The sequence below is a fragment of the Felis catus genome, chromosome C2 (genome assembly GCF_018350175.1).
Source record: "Felis catus isolate Fca126 chromosome C2, F.catus_Fca126_mat1.0, whole genome shotgun sequence".
In the NCBI taxonomy this organism is placed as follows: Eukaryota; Metazoa; Chordata; class Mammalia; order Carnivora; family Felidae; genus Felis; species Felis catus.
Genome location: NC_058376.1, coordinates 129,047,448 through 129,072,914, shown reverse-complemented (window position 1 = coordinate 129,072,914; position 25,467 = coordinate 129,047,448). Strand labels below are relative to the sequence as shown.

Genomic DNA, 25,467 nt, shown 5'->3' with positions numbered 1-25,467 from the left:
GTGAAAAATGCTCAGGGTCTCTAGTTGAGAGGACACCCAATATTAGTCAACAGCAAATACAGCTGGTCAAAATCAAATGAACAAACACACAAAAAAACAAACCCCCTCAAAGGAAACCTTAGGGCCCATGGTGAATAGAACTGAAGGGTTTAAACAAAGGAGCAAACAGTCCCCCAGGACTTTGAATTGATCAGGGAACATCCGGAGTTTTACATTCCATTTTCTGTATCACATATTGAGAAGGACATGGACCAATTAGGGCATTTCTAATCATTCCACAAATCTATCTGAAGCCTGGAGGTGGGTGCTAAGAATACAAAGACAGAAAGGTCATAGTCCCTGCCACGGATGATGAGGGACATGGAAACCAATTTGTATGAAGAACGGAAGAACCGGGAACGTTTAACCTGAGGAACAAAAGGCTTGGAGGGAGAGATGAGCGGGAAAGAAAGAGTGCTGTAAGAGACATTCTAAATATTTATAGGGCTGCCAGAAAGAAGGATTAGACTGACTTTGGGTACTCCAGAGAGTGGAACCCAGACTCTTACAGGAATGAAGGCTTAAGCTCTTTAAGGAAGAAATTTGTAATAATTACAGCTGTCCCAAAATGGAACGGTGGCCTTGATAGGTGATGAGTTCCCCATCACTGGAAGTAGTCAAGCAGAGACTACATGATCACCTATCAAGAATGCTATCGAGGCATTGTCATGGAGTGGGAGACATTTAGGAACCCTAAATGCCCTTAAAACTCTAAAGCCCTAAGATGCTTTCTTCAATGAGAAGTGTGAGCTTTCTCCATCCTATGGATGGGTGAAGGTAAGGTGTGAAATTTGGCTGATGGGGTACACCTGGGTGGAAGGCTGTGGAAGAAAAGGAGTTAACACTGGGGGAAACTGGCAAAGATGTTGAGTGGCTTTTAGAAAGAAGGCTCTGCGCAAACCAGAGATGGAAAGAACTCGGGGGGATTCTTAAAGACAGAGAACAAACTGAGGGTTGATGGAGGTGAGGTGGGTGGGGGGATGGGCTAAAGGGGTGATGGGAATTAAGAAGGGCACTTGTTGGGATGAGCCCTGGGTGTCATATGTAAGTGATGAATCACTGATTTCTACTCCTGAACCAATATTGCACTGTATGTAAACTAGAATTTAAATAAAAACTTGGGAAAAAAAAGAAAGAACTTGGTGGTGGGAGGGGAGGGCACAGTTTCAGACTTGTGTCAGTGTGTGTGTGTGTGTGTGTGTGTGTGTGTGTGTGATTGTATAAGCTGCAAGTTTTTAAAACTCTGGATATTTTACATATAAATCCAGGTTTCCTCGTTTCTCTTGAAGAGAAAGGGCACACACCTTTCCACGCAGCAGCCTCCCCTTGCCTGAAGGGCGAGCCGTCCTGTGTGCTCCTGTCCCGTCCCCACCTCTCCCTGCTTCCCAGACCTGGGCCTCGTCCCTCATCTATATTCCCCTCTTGGCCCCTGATGGCACTGGGGTTTGCAGCCACAGTTTTAAAATTTCACATGGGTTCTTTGGAGCAGAAACCATGCTTTTTATTTTGGGATCACTAGCACATAGCCTGGTACTTAGCAGACTCTCAGTCATGTCTGTTAAAAGATCCTCAAGGGAAAGGATGACAAATCACAATAATGGTGACAAGGCCAGATCCCCTTACCTGGATCTCCACTCCCGGAGAAGTTTTCCCTAGAGTTCTGTGCCTCCAGAGCCCCTGAGCCTGGCAGCCTGTGAAGCTGGGCCATCAGAAGTTGGCTGCAATCATTTTCATGATAATAAATCACCATCCAAGACTTGCATTAACAGTGCCCTCAAAGCTGTTGGAACAGTGACTTTTCACATCTGTTTGTCTATGACATAATTGGCCTATTGGTAACGTTTCTGATTATTTTCCCTTTTGGGTTGCTCACCTCTGCTCTTTACCTTCCTTTATCTGCAGATATGAAAATGAGCAGCCATTTCGAAAGGCAGCAGAAGAGGAAATTAACTCTCTGTATAAAGTCATCGATGAGGCTAATTTGACAAAAATGGATCTGGAGAGTCAAATAGAAAGCCTGAAAGAAGAACTTGGCTTTCTGTCAAGGGGCTATGAGGAGGTAGGTGGGGGCAGGGGCAACGCTGGGTTGGCCACAGACCACAGGCACTCACCTGTCTGACGGAGGTTCACAACAGTGATGGTGGCTCATCTCAGCCTCTCCCCGTCCCTTGCCCAGGGCTGCAGGGAAAATGCGGGTAAAATACCTTCAAATCCTTGTAGTGGATAAGGTTACCCCGGGGAGTCTCAAATTCAAGTGGCTTTGAGACCAGGCTGGTACATAAATGGAGGAGACAGCAGGTCCACACCGGCAAGAGTGACGGAGTCTGTGTTGAACTGGAGAGAGCATCCTCTACCTCAAGGCACTGTATTTCACGTCTTTTTTTTTTTTTTTTTTTTTTTTTTTTTTAGCACTGCATAGGACAAACAAGACAGCTCTGAAGGTAGATCCAAGCTGTGGTTTACACACACTCATTAATGAAATTAGGTCAGATGCTTGAGTGACAGGACTCAGTGGGACCTCCAACGGGGAAGCCCTCCAGTTCCCTGCGGAATGGCACTGACTCTAAACCACCTCACACAAGTCGCTGATCAGACACTTAAAGTGCTTTCAGTTGAAAAAGTCAAAACTCACTTAACCATGCTTCCATTGGGAAGTCCCTTCTTTTGTCCGACCTCAGGCTCACCAGGAACCCAAAGCCCACTTCCTGTCCCTAGCTCAGTCGTTTGGTACCACTCCCCCCACCTCCAACCCTTGAGAGACTCCAGAGTTACCTTTAAACCTCTTCCTGCCTACTGTGACTTTACGAAATCCATCAATTTCATCTTACTCTTGTTGCTTACTCTGTTTGTGTTGTTATTTGGTTATTTATTTATTTTGACGTTTGCTTTGAGTGGGTCTGGGCTTGCGAAGACCAGCCTAAGAAATACGTCCTTGGGGAAGGAGACTATGGCACCAGTGCTGATGACAGGGTCAGGGACTTTGCCAGTCTCTGCGAAACCCCACTTTTGGCAGTAGCAGAGTGAGAAGCATAAGGATTACCCAACAGACCTGGGCTTGTGCTGGCTCAACTTCTGTGTCCTTTCCTTCACCTCTGGAACTCACCTGAAGCGTCTATCGTCATTTGCAGGATGTGAAAGTGCTGTACAAACAGCTGGCAGGGTCTGAGCTGGAACAAATGGGTGTTCCCATTGGCACTGGTCTGGACGACATCCTCGAGACCATCAGAATCCACTGGGAGAGAGACGTGGAAAAGAACCGGGCGGAGGCAGGAGCCTTGCTCCAAGCCAAGGTGAGTGTGCTCCCCTCTGCCCTGTGCAGAAGGAGGCCAAGCAAAGGTGAAAAGCAGTCAACAAAGAAAAGAAGAAATGCAAGTTTCAATCTCATTAGACATAAAAGAAATGCAATTTAAGATGATAGCGGCTTACCTGTCTAAATGCAGAACATGTTTAACACTTAATGCCGACAAGTGTGTGGAGAAGTAGGTTCTCCCCTATATTACTACTGAGGAGTAAAAACTCGTATGACATCTTTGAGTGAGGGAATTCACGATATGTGTGTTAAAAGTCTTGAAATGCCCCTACCTTCCAGTTGAATAATCTGGACACTTTCCTAAACAAATCATTGAAAACACAGATAAAGTTTACATCCAAACATACTCACTGAAGCATTCATTTAAAGAATGAAAAAAACTGGGGTGCCTGGGTGGCTCAGTCAGTTAAGCGTTCAACTTCGGCTCAGGTCGTGATCTCACAGTTCGTGAGTTCGAGCCCTGCGTCAGGCTCTGTGCTGACAGCTCGGAGTCTGGAGCCTGCTTCAGATTTGGTGTCTCCCTCTCTCTCTACCCCTTGCCTGCTCACACTGTTTCTCTTTCTTATTTAATGTTTAAATAAACATTTAAAAAAAAAAAAGAATGAAAAAACTGGGTGAGGGGACACAGAAATGTTTAAAAATAGGGGTAAGGCTAAGCCACAACCTAACCATGCAATGAAATTCCAGGAAGTTGTTAGAAATATTTATGAAGCATTTATAACAACACGGGAAATGCTCACATAATAAGGTAAAATGGGGGATACAAGAGTACAGAAGGGTATATGCCAGGAACCAATAAACTTTTTCTGGAAAGCACTAAATAATAAATATTAGACTTCCTGGGCCTGACAGTCTCTGTTGAAACCACTCAATCCTGCCATGGTCCTGTGAAAGCGGCTGTAGACAAAAGGTAACAAATGAGCACGGCTGTGTTCCAATAAAACTTTATTTACAGAGACAAGAGGTGGGCTGGATTTACCTGTGGGCTGCAGTTTGCCAACGCCTGGTATATACAGTAGGGTGAAGCAATCAAACAAAGAAACGAGGCATCAGGGAAGAATTAGAAAGAAAACGCAAAAATATGTTGGAGTTAGCAGCGGTTGTCTTTGAGGGAGGGGCCTATTTGACATGTTGAGATGTTTTTGCTCGCTTGTTTTTGAGCACGGTGTTTTTAAAGTTTTTCTTAAATATTATGAGTTATATTCATGGAGGAAAACATCTTTTATTAAACCTCATAAATAATCAAGAAATTAACGAGAAAATAGAATGCATAGGGTTTCTTCTTCCCTTCTCCATCTCCCAGCCATGTATGACTTGGGGCATTTTGAGGCCCAGGATGAGAGGAACAGAAGAGAAAGAAAGGTGTGGAAAAGGTATGAAAAATGAGATAGCTCATCTTTTGGAGAGAAGGCAAGTGGACTGCTCCTATGCTTTGAGTCACTGTTTGGTGGGACTCCATTCCACTGCACGGCGGGATTATTTCAGAGCATTTTCAAAAACGCTCATTTCCAGGTGCCATCAAAGATCACTCAAATCCGAAGAAGGAGAGGGTCTCTGTGATTTTTTTAAGCTCGCTGGATGTTTCTAATATACAGGAAGGCTGGAGAGCCACAAGAGTTTATAAAAGCTACTAAAAGAAAACCAGGAGGACGTTTTCTGTTCTTTCTTCCCCCTGTGGCCCCTCAATCCCCTGGCCCCTAAGTATCAACAGAAGCCTTCAGATCAGGGTGTTCACCGATTCTGGGCCCCCTAATGTTCTCCAGCCCAGGAAACATCTTTACTCCCCCACCTTAATTCCATGGGCCAGGTCACTGCAAACATTTTTTATGGCAAATAGTGCCTACTAACTGCACAAAATGCAGCTCCCCACCTCCAACCAGGCCAGAGGTGGAACAACACAAAGGGAAAGTGAAACCAAACCACAGGTTTGATTTTGGTCCATTGCTTCTTTTTTAGAAGATTCATGAATATTTATAATCCAGGACCTTAGAGACCATCCATTTCCTTGTTTCAAAGGTGAGGAGACAGATCCAGAGAGGGCAGTGACGTCCTGAGGTCACACAGCTGGCTGGCAGCACCACTGTCCAGCTCTCCAGGCTCCCAGTCCAGGCACCTTTACTCCACACTGGGCTGTCATTCCTGCTTGGCTCTGTTCCCAAAGCAGAATCTCTGTGGTGTGCAACCCTGTTCTGTCCCAACCCTCCTGGGGCATACACCACACTGTAGTGATCATTTCTTTGTTTGTTTGTTTGTTTGTTTGTTTGTTTGTTTGTTTGTTTGTTGAGGAGGGGGGAAGGGCAGAGAGAGAGAGAGAGAGAGAGAGAGAAAGAGACTCCCAAGCAAGCTCCACACTGTCAGTGTGGAGCCAGACGAGGGTCTGGATCCACCAACCGTAAGATCATGACCTGAGCCGAAATCAAGAGCTGGAGGCTTAACCAACTGAGCCACCCAGGCGCCCCTGTAGCAATTATTTCTTCAGGGAGGAGGGAAGGGGCATTGAATTCACAGAAATAAATCCTGCATAGTTTGAAAAGGAAAAAACTCCTGGCCATTATTATTCACCCTTCACACTCTTGAGAATCATTACCAACCCAACAGTAATTCAACCATTAATTCTGAACAGATTCATTAGTGTTTTTTTTAATAGAGTAATCTGAAAGCTGCATCTCAGAGAAAACAGACAGTACTTGTTTTCATTTGGCTAATGCTGCCTGGGCCTCTTGCAGAGAGGCGGAGCTCAGAAAATATTTGCAGAATGAGTGAATTCCTCTGATCATCAACAGAGATCAGAACTGACAGCCAGAAGTCCTCCAATAAATAGTTTTGTCAGTTGCTGTCATGCCCTTGGGGGCTGACATTTGCCCGTCCTGAGCATCTCCTGTCGGTTTCCTGGCAGCAAAGCATAAATGTGAAATGGCTTAGCACACACTCCTTTCAAAACCTTTTGCAGAGAGCATACAAACATGTATTTAATTACCTTTCAGCCTGGAAAGCCTGAAAATTAATTGACATGATTAATTTATGTCTTTGTTTAGGTTTCCCCAGAAACTGACCCTGAGACAAATATTAAAGTGGAAATGGTTTATCTGGAAGTTGGCCGGGGCGGGTGGGGAGTACAAAATACCGGTAGAGAAGGGAACCAACAAAGAACTCATTCTCCAACCAGCAACCACTGTGGGAGACTGGACTCTGAAGCCACAGGGCTTCTGGGGAACGGTACAGAATACAAGAGAAGGGAAAGGCGAGGAAGCTGGGGTAGTAATACCATCCCCATCAGACATCTGGCATCTGCTAGCAGAGTGACCTTTCAAAGGCTTCAGAGAAAGCTCTCCCAGGCAAAGAAGTATGGAATTTGCCAGTGGAATGGAAGCTGGGGAGAACAAACATGTTTCAGCCTGAGGGATAAAGGTGGATGCCATCAGCATCTGCTACCAGTTATCTGCTAACTCCTCCTAGTTTTAAATCAATAAAAGCTTATAAAGAGGTTATGGCTAGGTTCTCTCCAGCCACGGTCGTGGATGTCAGGAACTTTGGCGGTCCAGTTTTTGGAACTTCTCAAATTGTATAACTCCATGTTTGGGGAGATCAGTTTGGTCCAGAAAATTTCTGGAGGGTCTTGCAGCCTGGCCCTTCCTTTGGTTTATTGTGGTTACCCACCTCAAGGTATTTGAGGATGTTCAGGGAACCACAGACAACATGCCATACCACCCTCCAGACCTCCTGGCTAGCCATGGAATGCGTCCCCCAGTCTGCAGCCCACAGACCCTCACAAGGCCACCTTGGGAATATGGGGGGGCCACTATCATGCACCTCTTTCCTAGCATTCCTAATCTGAGATTTTCCATTCTGGAGCAAGCAAGACAGGCTCTGTTTTGCCTTCTTAACCACCCCCCTGGGGTCTCCACACCCTCACTCCTGGAAGCCTCATCCCTGTCCCTTGTTCACTGCAGCGGGAGGATGTGGGCAATAACCAAAGGCTTACTCAATTACCAGCACGAGCTGGTGGGGTGGGGTGGGAGGTGCCACTGAGAGAGAACTCAGCTTCCTATTAATAGCTCCTGGGGGCCAGGAACCCCACAGCAAATGCTCCCACGCTACCTATTCTGATGGTGGTCTGCACTCGCCTCAGATCAGTTCAAAGCATTTGTGGTCAGGAACTTCATTGGAGCTCTAACCATCATGCCTCCCACAGTCAGGATGAAAGATTGTGGAGACAGTAGAGAATGAAGAGAGGTGAACAGATTGAGATGAATTGTGAGGTTTCTGGTTATTGATGGTCTTAGGGCTGGAAGACACATTAGCAACTGACTAGATAGAGCAGTACCCTCTAATAGAAATTTCTGCAAAGATGGAACTGTTGTTGTATAATCTGTACATCTTTCCAGTATGGCAGCTACAGGCCACCTGTGCTTACTATGCTCTTGGAATGTGCCTCATACAACTGAGAAGCTGAACTTCAAAAAAAAAAATTTAACATTTATTCATTTTTGAGAGACAGAGCACCAGCGGGGTAGGAGCAGAGAGAGAGGGAGACAGAATCTGAAGCAGGCTCCTGGCTCTGAGCTGTCAGCACAGAGCCCGATGTGGGGCTTGAACTCACTGACCGCGAGATCATGACCTGAGCTGGAGTTGCATGCTTAACCGACTGAGCCACCCAGGTGCTCCGAGAAGCTGAACTTTTAGTTTTATTTAATGTTTATTTAAATAGCTATGTGTGGCTAGTGGCTATCATATTGGACAGCATAGGTCTAGATCTACCCATAGGAGACTAGAAACCTTGGATAACATGTCTCCACATTACCCATATTCACAAATAATAATTTATCCTGAAAGGGCAAATATTTTGTATAGGCTGCCATGTCAACACATTCCCTTTGCTTGCTTGTACAAAAGTGAATATTTTCTAGAATATATGAAATTGGATTGAAATGTGTTTCTGCTAGTCACCTGGGGTCACTGACTCTAGATAGCAAGAGAGCCAACTGGGAGAGTCCCTTTGAAGGAGGACAGAAACAGCAGAACCCCTAAGAGCATCTGCAATCTAGGAAACCCTGTGTGTGGATGAGTTGGCTATAATCCTGATGCCTCTTCAGTGAAATAAGCCATGTTTTATTCTGATGTGCTCACTACAGGCACTGAGGGGGAGTGTCACAGGAAGAGCTTTGGGCCCAGCTTGTTTTTCTTTCTTTTTTTTTTATTTACTTTTATTTTATTTAAGCATTTTTGATATATAATACCTTCACTTGCTTCAAAATTCAAAATGTGCGAAATGACATACAGTTCTTTTCTACTGGGCCGGTCAATGTTATCCTTATACTATGAGTCCTTTCAGAGATATTTTATCCACATACAAGGGAATACGTATATATTCTCTTTCTCTTTACACAAATAGTAGTATTCATGCTTTTTAGATGCATGATATTATACCACAGTGGGCAGCAAACTATGGCCCACAGCCAAATCTGACCTACTGCCTGTATTTTGCAAATAAGCTTTATTGGAACACAGCCATGCTCCTTCATTTACATATTGTCTATGGCTGCATTTGCATACGCTAGCAGAGGCGAAAAATTGCATTGGAGGCCATATGGTCTGTTAAGCCTAAAATATTTACTATCTGGCCTTCTACAGAAAAAAATTTCCAACCCCTGTTCTAGCTAGTGGATATCCCAGGATTTATTTAATGCCCTGCTGATGAATATTAAGGTGGCTTCCAATCTTTTGCTTTTATAAATGAGATGAGTCACTAACTACGTATGTCCCTCACTTCCCAAGATGGAAATACATCTACTGAATAAATTCCTAGATGTGGAATGGCTGGGTCAAAAATTATGTACATTGGTAATTTTGATAAATGTTGTCGAATTACCCTAGGTAAAGGGTGTAACAATTTACGTTCTCCTCAGAAATGTTTGAGAGTGACCATTTCCCCACATCCTCACCAATACTGTGAGTTCTCATACCTTGTGATCTTTGTCAATATTATAGGTAAAACATGGTTTCTCGGTGCAGTTTTATTTTGCATTTCTCATGTTATAAGGTAGGTGGAACATCTCTTTACATGCTGAATTTCAGCCATATTTGCTCTCATGTGTACTATCAGATCGTACCTTTTACCCATTTTTGTTAGGTCTTGGACTTTTTTTTTTAATGTTTATTTTTGAGAGAGAGAGACAGACAGAGCATGAGCGAGGGTGGGGCAGAGAGAGAGGGAGCAGGCTCCAGGCTCTGAGTTGTCAGTACAGAGCCCAACACAGGGCTCGAACCCATGAACCAGGAGATCATGACCTGAGCCAAAGTTGGATACTTAACCGACCGAGCCACCCAGGCACCCCAGTCTTGGACTTTTTATTATTGGTTTGTAGTGATTCTTTGTACGTTAGAAAAGTTCATCCTCTCCCTGCAATAAGTTGTAAATGTGTTCTCAGCTTGTCAATTGTCTTTTTACTTAATTTATGGTAGTTCCAGCTAGCTTTCAAAAGGTATTGTTAGCCAGTAAGGCAGGGTTACTCGAGGAGCCAGGAGACCAGGATTTGGTTCCTGTCACTGTGTGGTACAGTAGTGTAGCCTGGCTGGTCTGGCCGGGGGACAGGTCGGGGGAATCAGAGTAGTTGTTAGAAGGGAAAATAAAGAGACCGTCTCATTGAGGTAGGCACTGGCCACTTTCACCTGTTCTTTACCCTACCAAGTATAACGTGTATACTGTAGAGGGCACTCCTAGACCCTCACCATCCACACTGTGTTTCCAACCTCATAACTGGTCGACGACCAATATTTGAGTGACTATCTATATAGAGGATCACCCAACATTGTAAGCTCCTCCTCATACATTCTACCAAGAAATCTTCACTCGCTCACTCACTCGGACTCCATTTGTTAAACACAGACCAGGTGCTTGGTGCTGTGGGCACAAAGTCCCTGGCCCGTCCCTGGCCACCTGATTCTGTGGTCTCAAAATATCTTAGATATTTCTCAGTGGTAGCTCTTCCCCATGAAAAGTATAGGGACCTTGTTTCCAAAATAAGACACTTGCAAAGATGAAACAGCTCCAATCCCTGAGAAATTAAAGTAGTACGGTTTTCATTCAACACATGTTAATCTCCAAGAAGAGACAGAGCAGAGGAGTTCCTTCTTAGGAATGGGATGGTCTCCATGAACCAGAAGAAAAATACTATCATTTAGACTTCTCCAACCATCGCTTTAAGAAGGAAAACATACTTTTCATACTTTTACACTCACTGCCGAGCCTCTTCTGCCACTTTCCTCAGCGGGACGTGCTTTACTGATGGCCAAGGGGCCGCAAGACCACAAAGCCATGTGCTCCTCGCTGTGCCCTTTGCCAGTTTCCACTGAGACTGGGAATTGGTCCTATAGCCTTAAGTGAGCAGCTTCGACAGCCAGGTGGCTCTTGTGTAAATTCAAGGAGAAACCTGGCTTAGCCTCGCCAGGCCAGCTCTCCTGCCAACACTGAAGTTTCACCGAGCGAGACACGTATTTCTTTTTAGTTCCCACACAGGAGAACTCATGTCTCAGGTAAAGACTGGATAGCATCCAGCCTTCTCCCAAATAAATCCTGCATCTGGCTGGATAGGTCAGGGGTCTGTGTGCTGCTTATCAAAAGCTATCCTTAGCTAAATACCATTTATATGACACCGCAGGACTATAAAGTGACTTATAGTTATTATAATAATGATAGCTAGGGGCGCCTGGGTGGCGCAGTCGGTTAAGCGTCTGACTTTAGCCAGGTCACGATCCCGCGGTCCGGGAGTTCGAGCCCCGCGTCAGGCTCTGGGCTGATGGCTCAGAGCCTGGAGCCTGTTTCTGATTCTGTGTCTCCCTCTCTCTCTGCCCCTCCCCCGCTCATGCTCTGTCTCTCTCTGTCCCAAAAATAAATAAACGTTGAAAAAAAAAATAATAATGATAGCTAATCCTCCTAATGAAAAGGAGATGTGATTTAATTCCACTGCTGGTAGACCCTCCTCTTCTGTAGTCCCTAGAATGTGCCTAGGACACATTGTAGACCTTTAGTAAATGTTGCTGAGCATGTCCTAGGTGTAAAAAACCATGTTAGGTCACCAGGGCAGACAGAGGAGTCAGTGAGAAGTTGTCCACTCACGCAAGGTACCTACAATCTAGTGTGAGGTTGGCTGAGTGCATGTGGGAGGCAATGGAGAGAAAGACCATTCTTCTAGGGGCACCTGGGTGGCTCAGTCGGTTAAGCGTTCAACATCGGCTCCAGTCATGATCTCTCAGTTCATGAGTTCGAGCCCCACATCGGGCTCTGTGCTGATAGCTCAGAGCCTGGAGTCTGCTTCAGGTGGTGTGTTTCCCTTTCTCTCTGCTCCTCTCCCGCTCGTACTCTGTCTCTCTGTCTCTCTCAAAAGTAAATAAAACATTTTTAAAACGAAGAAAAAGGCTTCCGCAAGGCAGAATGCAATGTATCATGAAGGCATTGCCAACAGCATTTACCAAGTATCAGCGGTGTTCTGAGCACCTCACAGGCTTGTTCTTATTTCATGTTCCCATGATGAGATAAGTATTGAAATATTATCCGTTTTACAGAGGAGGGAACTAAGGAAGGCCCAGAGAGGTTAGTAACTTACCCAAGAATACACAGTTACAAAGCGGCAGAACTGAGATTCAAACCACACATTCTGACTCCAGTATCAACATTCTTAACAGCTAGGTTGACCTGGACAGATCACATGGGGTGGGAGTGGGGGTGTCTTGATTCATTTTCTTTACTTAGAAATAAGCAAGTGACATCTTGTGGAATGTGAGGTTGAGAAGCCTTTGTCTTGAGGGTCCAAAAGGGTATGCCAGACTCTTGTCATGATCTTTCCAAATCATGTTTCTGTGTCCTGCCCCCACGTGGGATAAGATTCCTCTGTGATAGAAGATCGGGAACCCCGGTATCTTCAAGGACTCCATTGCTTTCCCTTTCTCCTCGATAGTGAACATAATGAGGTTAGTGTGACCCCGTGAGATCCAAGAGGCTTGAGAGCAAGGCGGTTAGCTGTACTCTGAAGCAGAGCAACGCTTTTGTAAAGCTATTTTTCACCAGCTGCAAAAAGAGAGAGCTCCAGTGATTTGCTGAAATCCACACAGCACCTGCTGGGAAAAGGCAGATTGCACATTTCCACGTCTGAGCGCTCATCTTGGATACATGTTCTGCTAAGAACACGCCTGCATAGCAGAGGGCTGGGTTAGGAGATGGCCCTTTTCCCCCTCCATTTGGAGACTCTCAGAGACTTCATTCTGACTCACTCCAAAGCATGCTTGCTGTTCTTTCTCACACCCATCTTACATGTGCAATAACATGCAAAATTTTAAATTTAAAATGATTTTCTTAATGTTTATTTATTTTTGAAAGAGACAGAGACAGAGCATGAGAGGGTTTGGGGCAGAGAGAGAGGGAGTCACAGAATCCGAAGCAGGCTCCAGGCCCTGAGCTGTCAGCACAGAGCCTGACGTGGAGCTCGAACTAACGAGCTGTGAGACCATGACTTGAGCCACTTAACCGACTGAGCCACCCAGGTGCCCCCTTAATTTAAATTAAATTTTTTTTTTTTTTTTTTTTTTTTTTTTTGCCAGGGCACCTGGGTGGCTCAGTTGGTTAAACGTCTAACTTCAGCTCAGGTCATGATCTCACGGTTTGTGAGTTTAAGCTCCACATCAGGCTCTCTGCTGTCAGCACAGGGCCCACTTTGGATCCTCTGTCCCCTTCTCTGCCCCTCCCCCCCCACTTGCTCATTCTCTCTCTCTCTCTCTCTCTCTCTCTCTCAAAAATAAATAAACGCTAAAAAATTTTTTAAGAAATCTTTTGCCAGATTTCAAAATGTCAATATACTCTCCTGTCCCAGAAATATAGATGGAGTGCAAACATGGGAGCCTTCTTCTCCTGCACAGCAGAGCCAAGATTTCAAGCTGGTTTGAAAGCACCAACATATTTGAATCTCATTACACATCCTAGCAACTGCACTGAGCAACAAAACAGAGCCCTATGTTCCTATCCTCAGGGTCTAGACTGACACACCTACTGTTTGGTCTGTGAGGAGAAATCTGGAAGCATTGGATTGAAATGGAAATAGAAGTAAAGTAATTATTAATCAGAAAGCATAACTCCAAAAAGCAATTGGAGAGAACAGGTAATACTTTTAGGTGAGTTAAAGCAGTTAACTGTCCCCAAATGAAGGGTAAGTATTACTTGTGGTAAGCTGTTTTGAGAAGGTATTGGGCATGATATAAAATGACACTGAAACCCATAGTAAGCAAGTTAATTTTTCTCTTTCCATATTAATTAAACTGTATAAGAAAGTTTCTATTTGCTGCTGGTAGGTCATTAACACTTCCCCTGTACTTATTTTTTTAAGCTTATTTATTTATTTTGAGACAGAGAGAGAGAGACAGAGACAGAGAGAGAGAGAGAGAGAGAGAGAGAGCACGCCAGTAGGGGATGGGCAGAGAGGAGAGAGAATCCCAAGCAGGCTGTGCCCTGTGAGTGCAAAGCCCAACTCAGGGCTTGACCCCGTGAACTGTGAGATCATGACCTGAGCCAAAATCAAGAGTTGAACACTTAATGAGCCACCCAGGTACCCCGACACTTCTCTTATATGATTAATTTCAACTTCCAATGAAGAGAAAGCAGGGTTTGGCACTTAGCAACCTGACAACCAAAATTTGCTCCATTTTTAAATTTTTTTAATGTGATTAATTTTTCAACTATCTTTTGTCTGTGACAAGTGACACAGCTTTAGCAGTTTCTGTAGCAATCTAGAACTTTGCTTCCATGAACCAGGCATCACATGGCAGTTTTTTTATTTTAACTTTATTTATTTTGAGAAAGAGAGGGGCAGTCAGGGATCCCACGAACTGTGAAACCGTGACCTGAGCCAAAAATCACATGGGACTTTTAAATGCAGATTCCCAGGCCCGCTCAGCTCTCCTGAATCAGAATCTACGTTTTCACAAGCCCCCCTAGATGATTCTGATGTGCACAAAATTTGAGAACTTATCTACAGTTTCCATTTTGAACACATTTCTTTATAAAGAAAAGATGAATTGATTTAAATAAAAATTGTTTAAATCAGTATTCAGATATGTGCAAAACCATGCTGCTTGTGGAAACACTTGGATAAAGTGTTCATCCCCTCAAAGACCAGCGTGAAACTGTGAATACAAACCACCTACTGCCTGGGTTGAGAGGAGGGCAGATCATATGGGGGACTATGAGAGCCTGGGCCAGCAGATTCACCCCAGACCCACCCACCTAGGCTTTGAAACTTGCCCTCCAAAGGACCTGATTTCCACCCATCTCCATTTCTTACCCAGGATGTGCTGGTCATGTTTCACACCTGCTCTCTGGAGGGGGTAGACATAAGCATGTGTATTTATGTGCTAGTTAGATTTCACAGTACCATTAAAAGGTAACAGAGAAGTTTCTGCTGATGTTTTCTTTATATAATTTTAGAGATAACATAAATTTTTTTAAATTTAAATCCAACTTAGTTAACATATAGTGTAATAATGATTTCAGGAATAGAATTTAGTGATTCATCACCTACATATAACCCCCAGTGCTCATCCCAGCAATTGCCCTCCTTAATGCCCATCACCCATTTAGCCCATCTCCCCCACCCAACACCCTGCCAACAACCTTCAGTTTGTTCTCTGTATTCAAGAGTCTCTTAAAGTTTGCCTCCCTCTCTGTTTTTATCTTATTTTTCCTTCTCTTCCCCTATGTTCACTTGTTTTGTTTCTTAAATCTCATATATGAGTGAAATCATATTTATCTTTCTCTGACTGACTTATTTCCCTTAGCATAATACACTCTAGTTTCATCCACATTGTTGCAAATGGCAGGATTTCATTCTTTTTGATCACTGAGTAATATTATATTTTGTATATATATATATGTAAATACACACACACACACACACACACACACACACACCACATCTTTATCATTCATCAGTCAATGAACATTTGGGCTCTTTCCATACTTTGGCTATTATCAATAATGTTGCCATAAACACTGGGGTGCATGTGCCCCTTAGAATCAGCATTTTTGTATCCTTTGGATAAATACCTAGTAGTGCAATTGCTGGATCGTAGAGTAGTTCTATTTTAAACTTTTTGAGGAAGCTCCATACTGTTTTCCAGAGTGGCTGCACCAGTTTGCATTCCCAGCAGCAGTGTAAAAGGGTTCCTCTTTCTCCACATCCTCGCCAACATCTGCTGTTGCCTGAGTTGTTAATTTTAGCCGTTCTGACAGATGTGAGGTGATAAGAGATAACATAAATTTTAAGATAAAATACTCACTTTGCTTTTCCATTTGCACCTATACCTTCAGTGTGACTTGCTGAAATCTTGCAAAATCTGCCAATTGTTTTTACAATTCTGTCATCAACAATGTCACAAAATCAGATTACAAAATATGCTTGATTATTAATATCCCATTAAGCAAAAAGTCACTCATGTCAAAGATAAATGAGGATAACTCTCATGAATTTTCGGTTGATATTTCCATTGGCCTTAATGAGTCCTTTCATCAATGATATGAGTAACTTCTTTGCAAATCAGATAATAGTTTGTAAATATTGGGAAAATACTCCCTCTAATGTTTTTGCTATTCCTTTTTTTTAATGTTTATGTATTTTTGAGAGAGACAAAGACAGAGTGTGAGTGGGGGAGGGGCATAGAGAGAGGGAGACACAGAATCGGAAGCAGGCTCCAGGCTCTGAGCTGTTAGCACAGAACCCGATGAGGGGCTCCAATCCCCGAATGTGAGATCATGACCTGAGCTGAAGTCAGATGCTTAACCGACTGAGCCACCCAGGCGCCCCTGTTTTTGCTATTCTTTTTTTTTTAATTTTTTTTTTAATGTTTATTTATTTTTGAGACAGAGAGAGACAGAGCATGAGCAGGGAAGGGGCAGAGAGAGAGGGAGACACAGAATGTGAAGCAGGCTCCAGGCTCTGAGCTGTCAGCACAGAGCCCGACGCGGGGCTCGAACTCATGAACTGTGAGATCGTGACCTGAGCCGAAGTCCGACGCTTAACCGACTGAGCCACCCAGGCGCCCCTGTTTTTGCTATTCTTTTTTTTTTTTTTGGGGGGGGACAGAGAGAGACAGAGCATGAACGGGGGAGGGGCAGAGAGAGGGAGACACAGAATCGGAAACAGGCTCCAGGCTCTGAACCATCAGCCCAGAGCCTGATGCGGGGCTCGAACTCACGGACGGCGAGATCGTGACCTGGCTGAAGTCGGACGCTTAACCGACTGCGCCACCCAGGCGCCCCTGTTTTTGCTATTCTTAATGCAACGGCTACAGACATGACCCAACTTAAAGTTTAATCTGCATTATTAACATTTCCTTAAGTCTAGATAGTCAGCAAAACAATAATTCAATCCCTGATTTGTGGTGTTTACCAATTTCCATGAGGTAAATACTCTCATGGCTGATTTCAAACTCCTAACTTGATGTAAATGAGCACAGAGTTTGAAAGACATGCTCAGAGGTCCATTAAATGTTATTCCCACCACACAGGTACCATCAATATAAAGACCATGGATGGCACAGATAATGATAAAATGTAAATAAATTAGCAAGTGATGTGTTTGGAGTATTTGTTACCATTTTAATAAAAATTAAGTGTAAGTTGATGCAATTTAACTTTTAATGATGGCGGTGTTTACCAACCAGCTTACAAACATCCTGAGAATTTAACACTCAGCTCCTGTGAGGGGTCAGGGGTCGACTCCAGCTCCCGGCTGCCCCTGGCCACTCTGTGCCCCTGCACCGCCAGACTCCATTTGTCTGCCAGAGCACCACCCTCCCACTGCCCACCCAGCCACACGGCCTACATGGTCAAGTCCCAACCGGAAAGAGACAGAGAAAAATAGGGCAACCCATCGCAGGAGGGCTTGGCAGACCACAAAGATGTTTTAGAGTGGTCCACCTTCACTTTGGGTGAAGGCAACTCTGCTTTCAGGAGTCTTGATGGGTTGGTGGAAACGGCAGCACTCAGTACTGGTTAAGAGCACAGGTCTGGCATCTGTCTCTACACTGGAGCCCAGCTCTGCCCCCCTAGGACATACGATTTTGAGTAAATAGCCCAGTCTCTCAGTGCCTCAGTTCCTCATGTAAAATAGGAATACCAATGACACTTGTTTCATAGGGTCGTGAAGATTAAGTGAAATAATGGACTTAACCCTGTTAATGAAGCGCTCGGCACAGTTAAGTGCTTAACGCCTATGAGTTATCATTAGTAGTATCCAACCCACAATATCTTTTACAAACTCATTTATTGGCTAATAGTACTCTTTACATATATAGAGAATATATGCTGTCACTATTTGCATGCTTTTAAGGTTCTAAAAGTTTCCATATGCATAACCTGATGGAAGCCTCAGAGTGACCCCTAGAGATAGTCATATGATTATCATTCTCCACTCACTGTCATCTGCATTCTGCAGGGACGGGGCTCAGAGAGGCTGAATGACAGTCCAGGGACACACAGCCATGCACTTACCAGTCAGAGCTGGGCCCACAGCTTCCATTCTCCTTCAGCCGATCCCAGACTTTTTTTTTTAATGTTTATTTATTTATTTTGAGAGAGAGAACATGAGCAGGGGAAGGGCAGCGAGAGAGAGGGAGAGAGAGAATTCCAAGCAAGCTCCATGCCATCAGCACAGAGCCAAACGCAGGGCTCAAACCCACAATCCGTGAGATCATGACCTGTGCTGAAATCTGGAGGCAGATGCTTAACCAACAGAGCCACTCAGGCTCCCAATCCCAGAACTTTCTTTTTTTTTTTTTTTATTTTTTTTTTAACCTTTATTTATTTTTGAGACAGAGAGAGACAGAGCATGAACGGGGGAGGGTCAGAGAGAGAGGGAGACACAGAATCTGAAACAGGCTCCAGGCTCTGAGCTGTCAGCACAGAGCCCGACATGGGGCTTGAACCCACAGACCGCGAGATCACGACCTGAAGTGAAGTCAGATGCTTAACCGACTGAGCCACCCAGGCGCCCCTCCCAGAACTTTCTTTAATGGGTGTTTTTGTTGAGGTCTTTATAGCCCTAACACAGAAAGAACTACTCCTGAGATATGAGCCCTCTGACCTGGGTGTTCTTAGTTAGTCAGTTAGATTGGGCTATTTTTGCATAACCCTATGAATAAGTATTCAGATGTAGTAAAAATGGCCAACCCAGCCAGCCAGTAACCTAGGAGAGAAAACAGGTGTTTTCTCCCATATCACTGGCTCAGAGATAACCCTTCGACTACTCTCAGATGAATGAAGGTGACCTCTAGTTTTCCCTGTTCTCCAGCACAAAGAAAAGGGGAGCGATGATCTACTCCACTGAAAGTATGGGGAAGAACCAGACTATGTCCATCTCGCTCAGGGAGAAATTTCGAAACACAGACCTTCCCCCTGTGTTCACAATTGTGGCCAGACTGCTTTTTATGAGGAAACAGGGGCTGTCAGAGAAGTTGGAGTGCTCCTCGTCTGAAGCAGATGTGGGGATAGCTGGCACTGCCTTACGGTACTGGACAGAGTTAGAAGCTCTCTGAAGGGCAATTTGGCAACGTTACTCAAAATGATAAATGCATGCCCTTTGACTCAGCAGTTCCACTGCAAGGATTTACCCCCTCGGAGATACGCCCATGTGGAAAACGAGGGTTATAAAGCCATTCTTCACACCATTGTTTATAACAGGCAAAGACTGGCAACAAAGTGCTCATCGGTGCAAGGGCTTCTAAATAATTAAGGTGCTTCCAAACAAGGCAATACTATGGAGCCGTTTAAAAGAATGTAATTGAGGGGTGCCTGGTGGCTCAGGCAGTTAAGCATCTGACCTCTGCCTAGGTCGTGATCTCAAGGTTCATGAGTTCCAGCCCCACGTGACAGCCCCTGATGACAGCTCAGAGCCTGAAGCCTGCTTCAGATTCTGTGCCTCCGTCTCTCTCTGCCCCTTCCCCACTCACACTCTCTCCCTCTCTCTCAAAAATAAACACCCCCCAAAAAATTTTTTTTAATAAAAGAGTGTAATTGATCTATATATACTGGTAGAAAATATTTTCTAAGATATATTAAGTACCAAAGCAAGAGGATGGGGGATGACCATACCTATTTACTTATAAATATATGGAATATTTCTGGAAAGAGGTATAGGAAACTGGAAACAAGAGAACTAGATAATTAGGGCATAGGGACAAAAGGAGACTTTCTCCTATAAATCCTTCAGAAAAATCTTTTGAATTTTATTCTATTTGCATGCACTATATGTTCAAACTAAGTAAATGCTTGGATACGAATCGGTGGGGGCATCTGCAGAAAAAGGGGGATATTTCAATCTGCCAGCCGTTTGCCCTAAGTGACATGCAGCGGAGTAGTCACTGGGAAGGGCGAGAGGGAAAGCGAGGTTCGGGCTCTCCACGCACCCCTGCTCACGCGGACCCCTGACCCTCCACAGCAACAGGCGGAAATGGCCCGCATGGCGCAGACCCAGGAAGAGAAGCTGGCCGCCGCCCTCAGGCTGGAGCTGCACAACACTTCGTGCCAGGTCCAGAGCCTCCAGGCTGAAACGGAATCCTTGCGGGCCCTGGTGAGTGGGCCGGGAGGAGCCTGGCGTTTCTTATGTCAGTTTTAACTCTCAACGGTTGAATCCTAGTCGTGTGGGTCAGAGTTTGCAAGAGATTCCCATTTCACAGCATGAGTTTTGAGTCCTGAAAGGGTCGTCTGATACAGAATCACAACAAGAATAGTAGACGCTGTTAGTGCCCCACCGAAATACCCTACGCAAGGCCGCTGCTGTGAGTGATGGCCGCTGATACCCCCAGACTCCCTCTTCAGGGGCCCCACTTCTCCAGGGAATTGTCCTCAAACAGTAGACACCTAGCCTAGAAGGTTAGGCCCGCCACCCCCAACCCCCCCTCAGCCAATGACGGCTGACATGGGGTTTAAAAGTCCAGCCCACTTGCTTCCAGGCGGAGTAGGTTTTACAGTGTAATTCATACTCCAAGCTCTCTGTGGGATCAGGCTGTCCCAGTCTCCTGCTGAGACTACCTCCTGGCTTAGCACCTTCCTCCGCTCTATACTGCTTTCCTTTCCCCCCCCTTTTCTTGAGAACAACCCCTTAATTATTTACAGGTACCAGGATCCCTACCTCAGGCTTTGCTTCTGGGGAACCAAACCTAAGACACCTAGTAAGCGCCTCACCCTCACTGGGGTTTGTGGAAAGATCTCTTGCATTATTTATTATTATTATTATTATTATTATTATTATTATTATTATAACAAGCCTGTTGTCCACACTGGAGTGCATGAAAGGCGATGGTTCATGCAGTTCTTGTGCAGCTGTGGTAGTCTGGACTCCACTGAGGCCCGGGGAGCCCATCTCTCCCATCAGTTTCAAGCCTTGTGGAAGTTCCAATATTATTGTTAGTGCCCCTCTCTTCTACCCTCTCAGTCTTGCCACCCAAATCAGTTCCGACACCAAACCAGCAGCCCCACCTCCCAAGAAGTTAGCACAAGGATTCATTCTAGTTGATTCCCTCAGAAACAACTTTTTCACTGCCTGTGGCCAAGCTGATCCCATCACCCCCAGCTCCCCTCCTTTACGTCTTCAGTTCACTTGGGTCCATGTCCTCTGGCCAACAAGGTCACATGGTGCCCAGTCAGCTCAGGAAGATGCTCAGTCTTGCCATGCCACAGCACGACACAACACACATCTCACCGCTCCTCTGCTCTCCCACACATCCTGTGATGGGATCTGGGTCAGTGCAAGGGGATGTGAGAAAAGGATTTGAGGTGAGAAAAATCAGGAAACTACAGCGGAGAGCAATGTGACTTTAGCCAAAAAATTGGAAGACATTGCATTATTTACTCAGAGCTATGTGAATTCTATTGTAATCAGTTTTACTCACCTGCCATAACCCTTGATGCTAATGTTAGGGGTGCTGCCCTTTGCCCAACTTGCTTTAAGCGCAGTTAAGGGGCTGCCGTTTGTTCCCCAGGTGTTCTTGTGGCTGTCAAAATTGCCACTCTTCCAGTCATAGAAAGTGCCAGGCAAAATGTGGGGGACATACACTCAACCCCACACCATCAAAAAATCCTGGATGAATCGCACCTGAGTAGAGGTGGCTCATCACTCAGCACACATTCCAAATGTGTATTGGCCGCCTCGTGTGTGCTAAGCCCTCCCTGAAGCAGGTCCCAGGGATGCAAACAGGAAGTGGATGGTTCCTGTTGTCTAAAAACTCATAACAGACGGGTAAGAGAAAACCTGTGCGCAAATGACTGAACACAGCAGAGGGTACTGGTTCCCCAGAGCAGGTCCTCCCAGCAGCCTCCATTCTCAGCAAGTCCTAGCCTGCTCTCAACAATGTCCCTCTGCAGATGCTGTCACCACCATGCTGCAGGTAAGATTCAGGTCCCCCAACACCGAGGGCTCTGTCTTCCTTTTCCAAACTCGAAATACCTCTAAAGCTTTATCCATCCTCTCCTCCCTTCAGTAAACTTCACCTGTCCACTGTTGCCCCATCTGGGACATTCCTCTATCTACTGTCCCCTCTCTTCTACATGTTCGGTGGAATTGCCTGGGGGTTAAGCAGAAAGGCTTCCTTTGCCAGACCTTCCAGCACCACCAAGGTTGGGTTTCATTCAGAGACCAGCCCAGATTCCATAGGAAGGGAGATACCCAGGACTCACCCTTTGCTCTCCTACCCTTGAGCCCTTGGACATGTTCTTCCCATGACTGGAAGGAGACTCCTCCCCAGCCTTGCCCACTCTGCCTGTCATCACACACCCTTGGCACAGGGGAAGTGGAAGACCTGCCAGTGCTTCCCAGTGAAGAGCCTAGATCCTGACTCCCACAGCTGGGGTGGTCTCTCCACCTGCCACCCACTCACATTCAGAGCCCTGTGGTTCGTGTGGTATATCAGCTGATCCTCTGATGTCACATTAACTTCTTCAGGGCAGAGACCATGTCTAGTTAGCTTTATGTCCCCAAAGCACTTGGTGAGTGTTCAAAGTGATACCAAGAGCAATGAGAACATACTCACAAGCATTCTGCCCTTAGACCTTCATAGAAACATTGAGAAGTGTGGTGGGCTATGACTGACATCCCATTTTGCAGAAGAGCAAACTGTGGTTCAGGGGTTTGCCCATTAACACGAGTAACAAGTGGAGGACCCAAGCCCTTCTGGCTCTGTTTCTCTACTAGACCACGGTAGGCCTATGGGACTGGGGGTTGGTACCAGACTCTGGAATCTGGAATCCTGACTCTATTCACTAGCTGCGTGACCTCTCTAAGGTTCTGTTTTCTCACTTGCAGAGTGAGGATCTATTTGGGTTATCATAGCTCCCTTCCATGTTAGTGGCCGAAGACAACAGTAAATCATTTGTTCATTCACTCTGCAATTTAGGTGGAGTCCAGCAGGGACAGCTCTTCTCCGTTCCAGGTGGCATCTGCTGGGGCTGGCCCATCCAGGAATGGCTTCAAATCATACGTCTGGTGCCCCAGATGTGCCTCTTTTTCTCCCTCCATGTGACCTCTCCATGTGGCTGGCTTTGACTTCCTCAAATCATAGCAGTCGTATAGTTGGACATCTGACATGGAAGCGGCTTCCCTCAGAGCGTGAGCACAGAAGCTCCCAGGCCTCTTAACACGTGGACTTGAAAGTCCCTAAATATCACTTATACGGAATCCTGTTGGTCTAAGCAGGCACAGACCATCCCAGATCCCACAAGAAGAGAAATAAACACCACCTCTTGATGAGGCAGTGGCAAGGTCACATAGTGAAAGGACATGGAGGATGGAGATAATGATTATAACTGCCTTTGGAAATGTGATCTACCACTGGACCTAACAGAATTTACTTTAGAAAGTCATTGGGATGATTAATTAAACAATGCAGGTCAAGCCCTTAGCGCAGTGCCTGACACAGAGTGAGCAGTCGATATATGTATCTATTATTGATCATCATTGTAAAATTATTATAACCACTGGCAAAGTAATCCCAAGTTGGCATCATCCGATCACCTCACTTAAATCCCATGGTCCTAACTATTGGAACAAATGGGAAGAAAATTCACACCCCCGCAACCAGAAGTCTTAAGAGTAATGACATGCTGGTGGTGCTCAGGACCCAGGACAGGCTGCCTCTGTCCCCTGCTGCCTCGAGTAGATCAGAGTTCTGGTCACTGGGCCTTGTGGGCAAGGTTGGGAGCACAGACTAAACCAGAATAAGTAGCACACTTTCCTGCAGCTTTCAAATACAGCTCTGCTCACTCAGCCATCCCCGTTATCCTCAGTCTGAGCAACCTGCACACACAAGGCCACCATGGCTCATATACGTCTCAGACAGCCACGGTGGAGACACTTTCAGTCCCCTTTGCCAACAAGGCCCGATTTATATTGGCAGCCAGACACCAATGATGGTGCTTAAAGCCTACTGAGCTCTGTGTCGAGTCAACTCAAACCAGGAATGGGATTCAAGGCCAGAAATCACATAAGGTCACTATTTTACTTTCTGGAGGGCTTAGCAGTTCAAGGAAGTCCCTTCAGATCTCCAGAGACTGGGGAATAAGTTTGCTTCTGTGACCTCATTTTGCTTGCTGGTGTTGTGTGACTGAGGGGGCCAGAGTTAGGAGATGTGCATCAGTGGCCTGATTGCCATCACCCAAGCCCAAGTGTCTCTGGGAGGACCAGGCCAGGATTTCAGGGACTTAGGTGGGGAAGCTGGACTGTGACTCTGAGGGTGGGATGGAAGAGACAGAAGACCTCTGATAGGGGTTCCTATGAACCCACCTTGGGCAATGGGTCCTAAGTCATCAGAGAAAACCCCAGGCCACATGGAGAAGTCACCCATGAACATGGAGCAGAAACTGCAGACAGATGATCCAAACATGATTCCATAAAAGGTTTTTCCAAATAACAGGTGTTAGAGGTCCAACATCAACAATAAACACTACAAGCAATTTCCTGATAAACAAAGGGAGAAAACCCAGAGTAGAACAAGTGATTCTCAATGTGCAGGTGGCCATTTCTGCATCCTCATTGCCATGGAGCGGTTCTCAGATCTCACCAAAATAATAACCCTAGACCAGATACTGATCTAAATTTATTTTCTATTAGTCACCTTTTTGCCACCTGTAAATGTACCTAGAATGGGAATCTGGTTCAATATCCTCATATCCAATGGAATTAAGATAGTTTAAATAAGATAATAGTGGCCACTGCTTAACAGGAGCCATGATTCAAGATGGCATCATGGCCAACAATCCTCCATTTCAACCACAGTCATCAAAAAGTTATGAAAAATCTCCTCCTAGGGAAGAGAAACAACAGAAAGTTGCTTCATCGAGATTTTATTCAATCCAATTTGAAAAGATATTTATCTGTTCTTATGTGTTGTATAAAAACTCAGATGCTAAATTATAGGTACACCATAATTATAACTATTAAAAAATGTTAAAGACAGACGCATGCAGTTTTTTAAAGGTGTTTATTGGTCAGCCCTATGGTCTGCAACACTTGGTATATGGGAGACAGGTAGGGCAATAAGTGTAACCATAGTGCTGTCATCCTGAGCAACACACCCAGATGAGCACCAACTCTGTGCCAGCCTCTGTCTTATCACTGGGGTTATAGAAATTTCATTTCTGCTCACTCTCTGGTAGGGGAGACATGCCCCTAAGAAGCTCAGCCCACTATTACAAGTTCAAGGGCATGCATGTACTTGGGCAGCTGTGGAAACCCAGAGGAGGTGGCCCTAACCCAGCCTTGGGGGGGGAGGGGATGGGGTAAGAGACTATCAAGGAAGTCTTCCTGGGGGAGGTGACCCCTGAGCTTGGACTTGGGGATGAGTAAGAATGATCCAGATGAGATGGAAGAAGAGATACAAACCCAGATTTGGACTTCAGGCAGAGCACTATGTATGGCTGCTCTGTGGGGAATGCAAAAGCAGGAGCCTAGAGACCAAGAGACCAGCTGCAGGCTACTGAGGTTACCCCAGGGGAGCAGTGATAAGCATCCATCCTCGGCACCTGTGGCTGGTGGGGAGTGAGCACGAATGTGAAAATTTTTCAGAATATACAACAGGTAGAATTC

The 25,467-nt window shown here is 45.3% G+C and overlaps 1 protein-coding gene across 1 annotated transcript in view; it reads left to right on the top strand.

Annotated features, from left to right (window-relative positions):
• BFSP2 (beaded filament structural protein 2) overlaps positions 1–25,467 on the top strand; it is a 68,776-nt gene that overhangs the window by 38,960 nt on the left and 4,349 nt on the right. Inside the window, exons 3-5 of the mRNA XM_003992114.4 lie at positions 1,942–2,098; positions 3,168–3,329; positions 19,828–19,959. Coding sequence (XP_003992163.1) covers positions 1,942–2,098; positions 3,168–3,329; positions 19,828–19,959 — 451 coding nt within the window. The remainder of the gene's footprint in view (positions 1–1,941; positions 2,099–3,167; positions 3,330–19,827; positions 19,960–25,467) is intronic.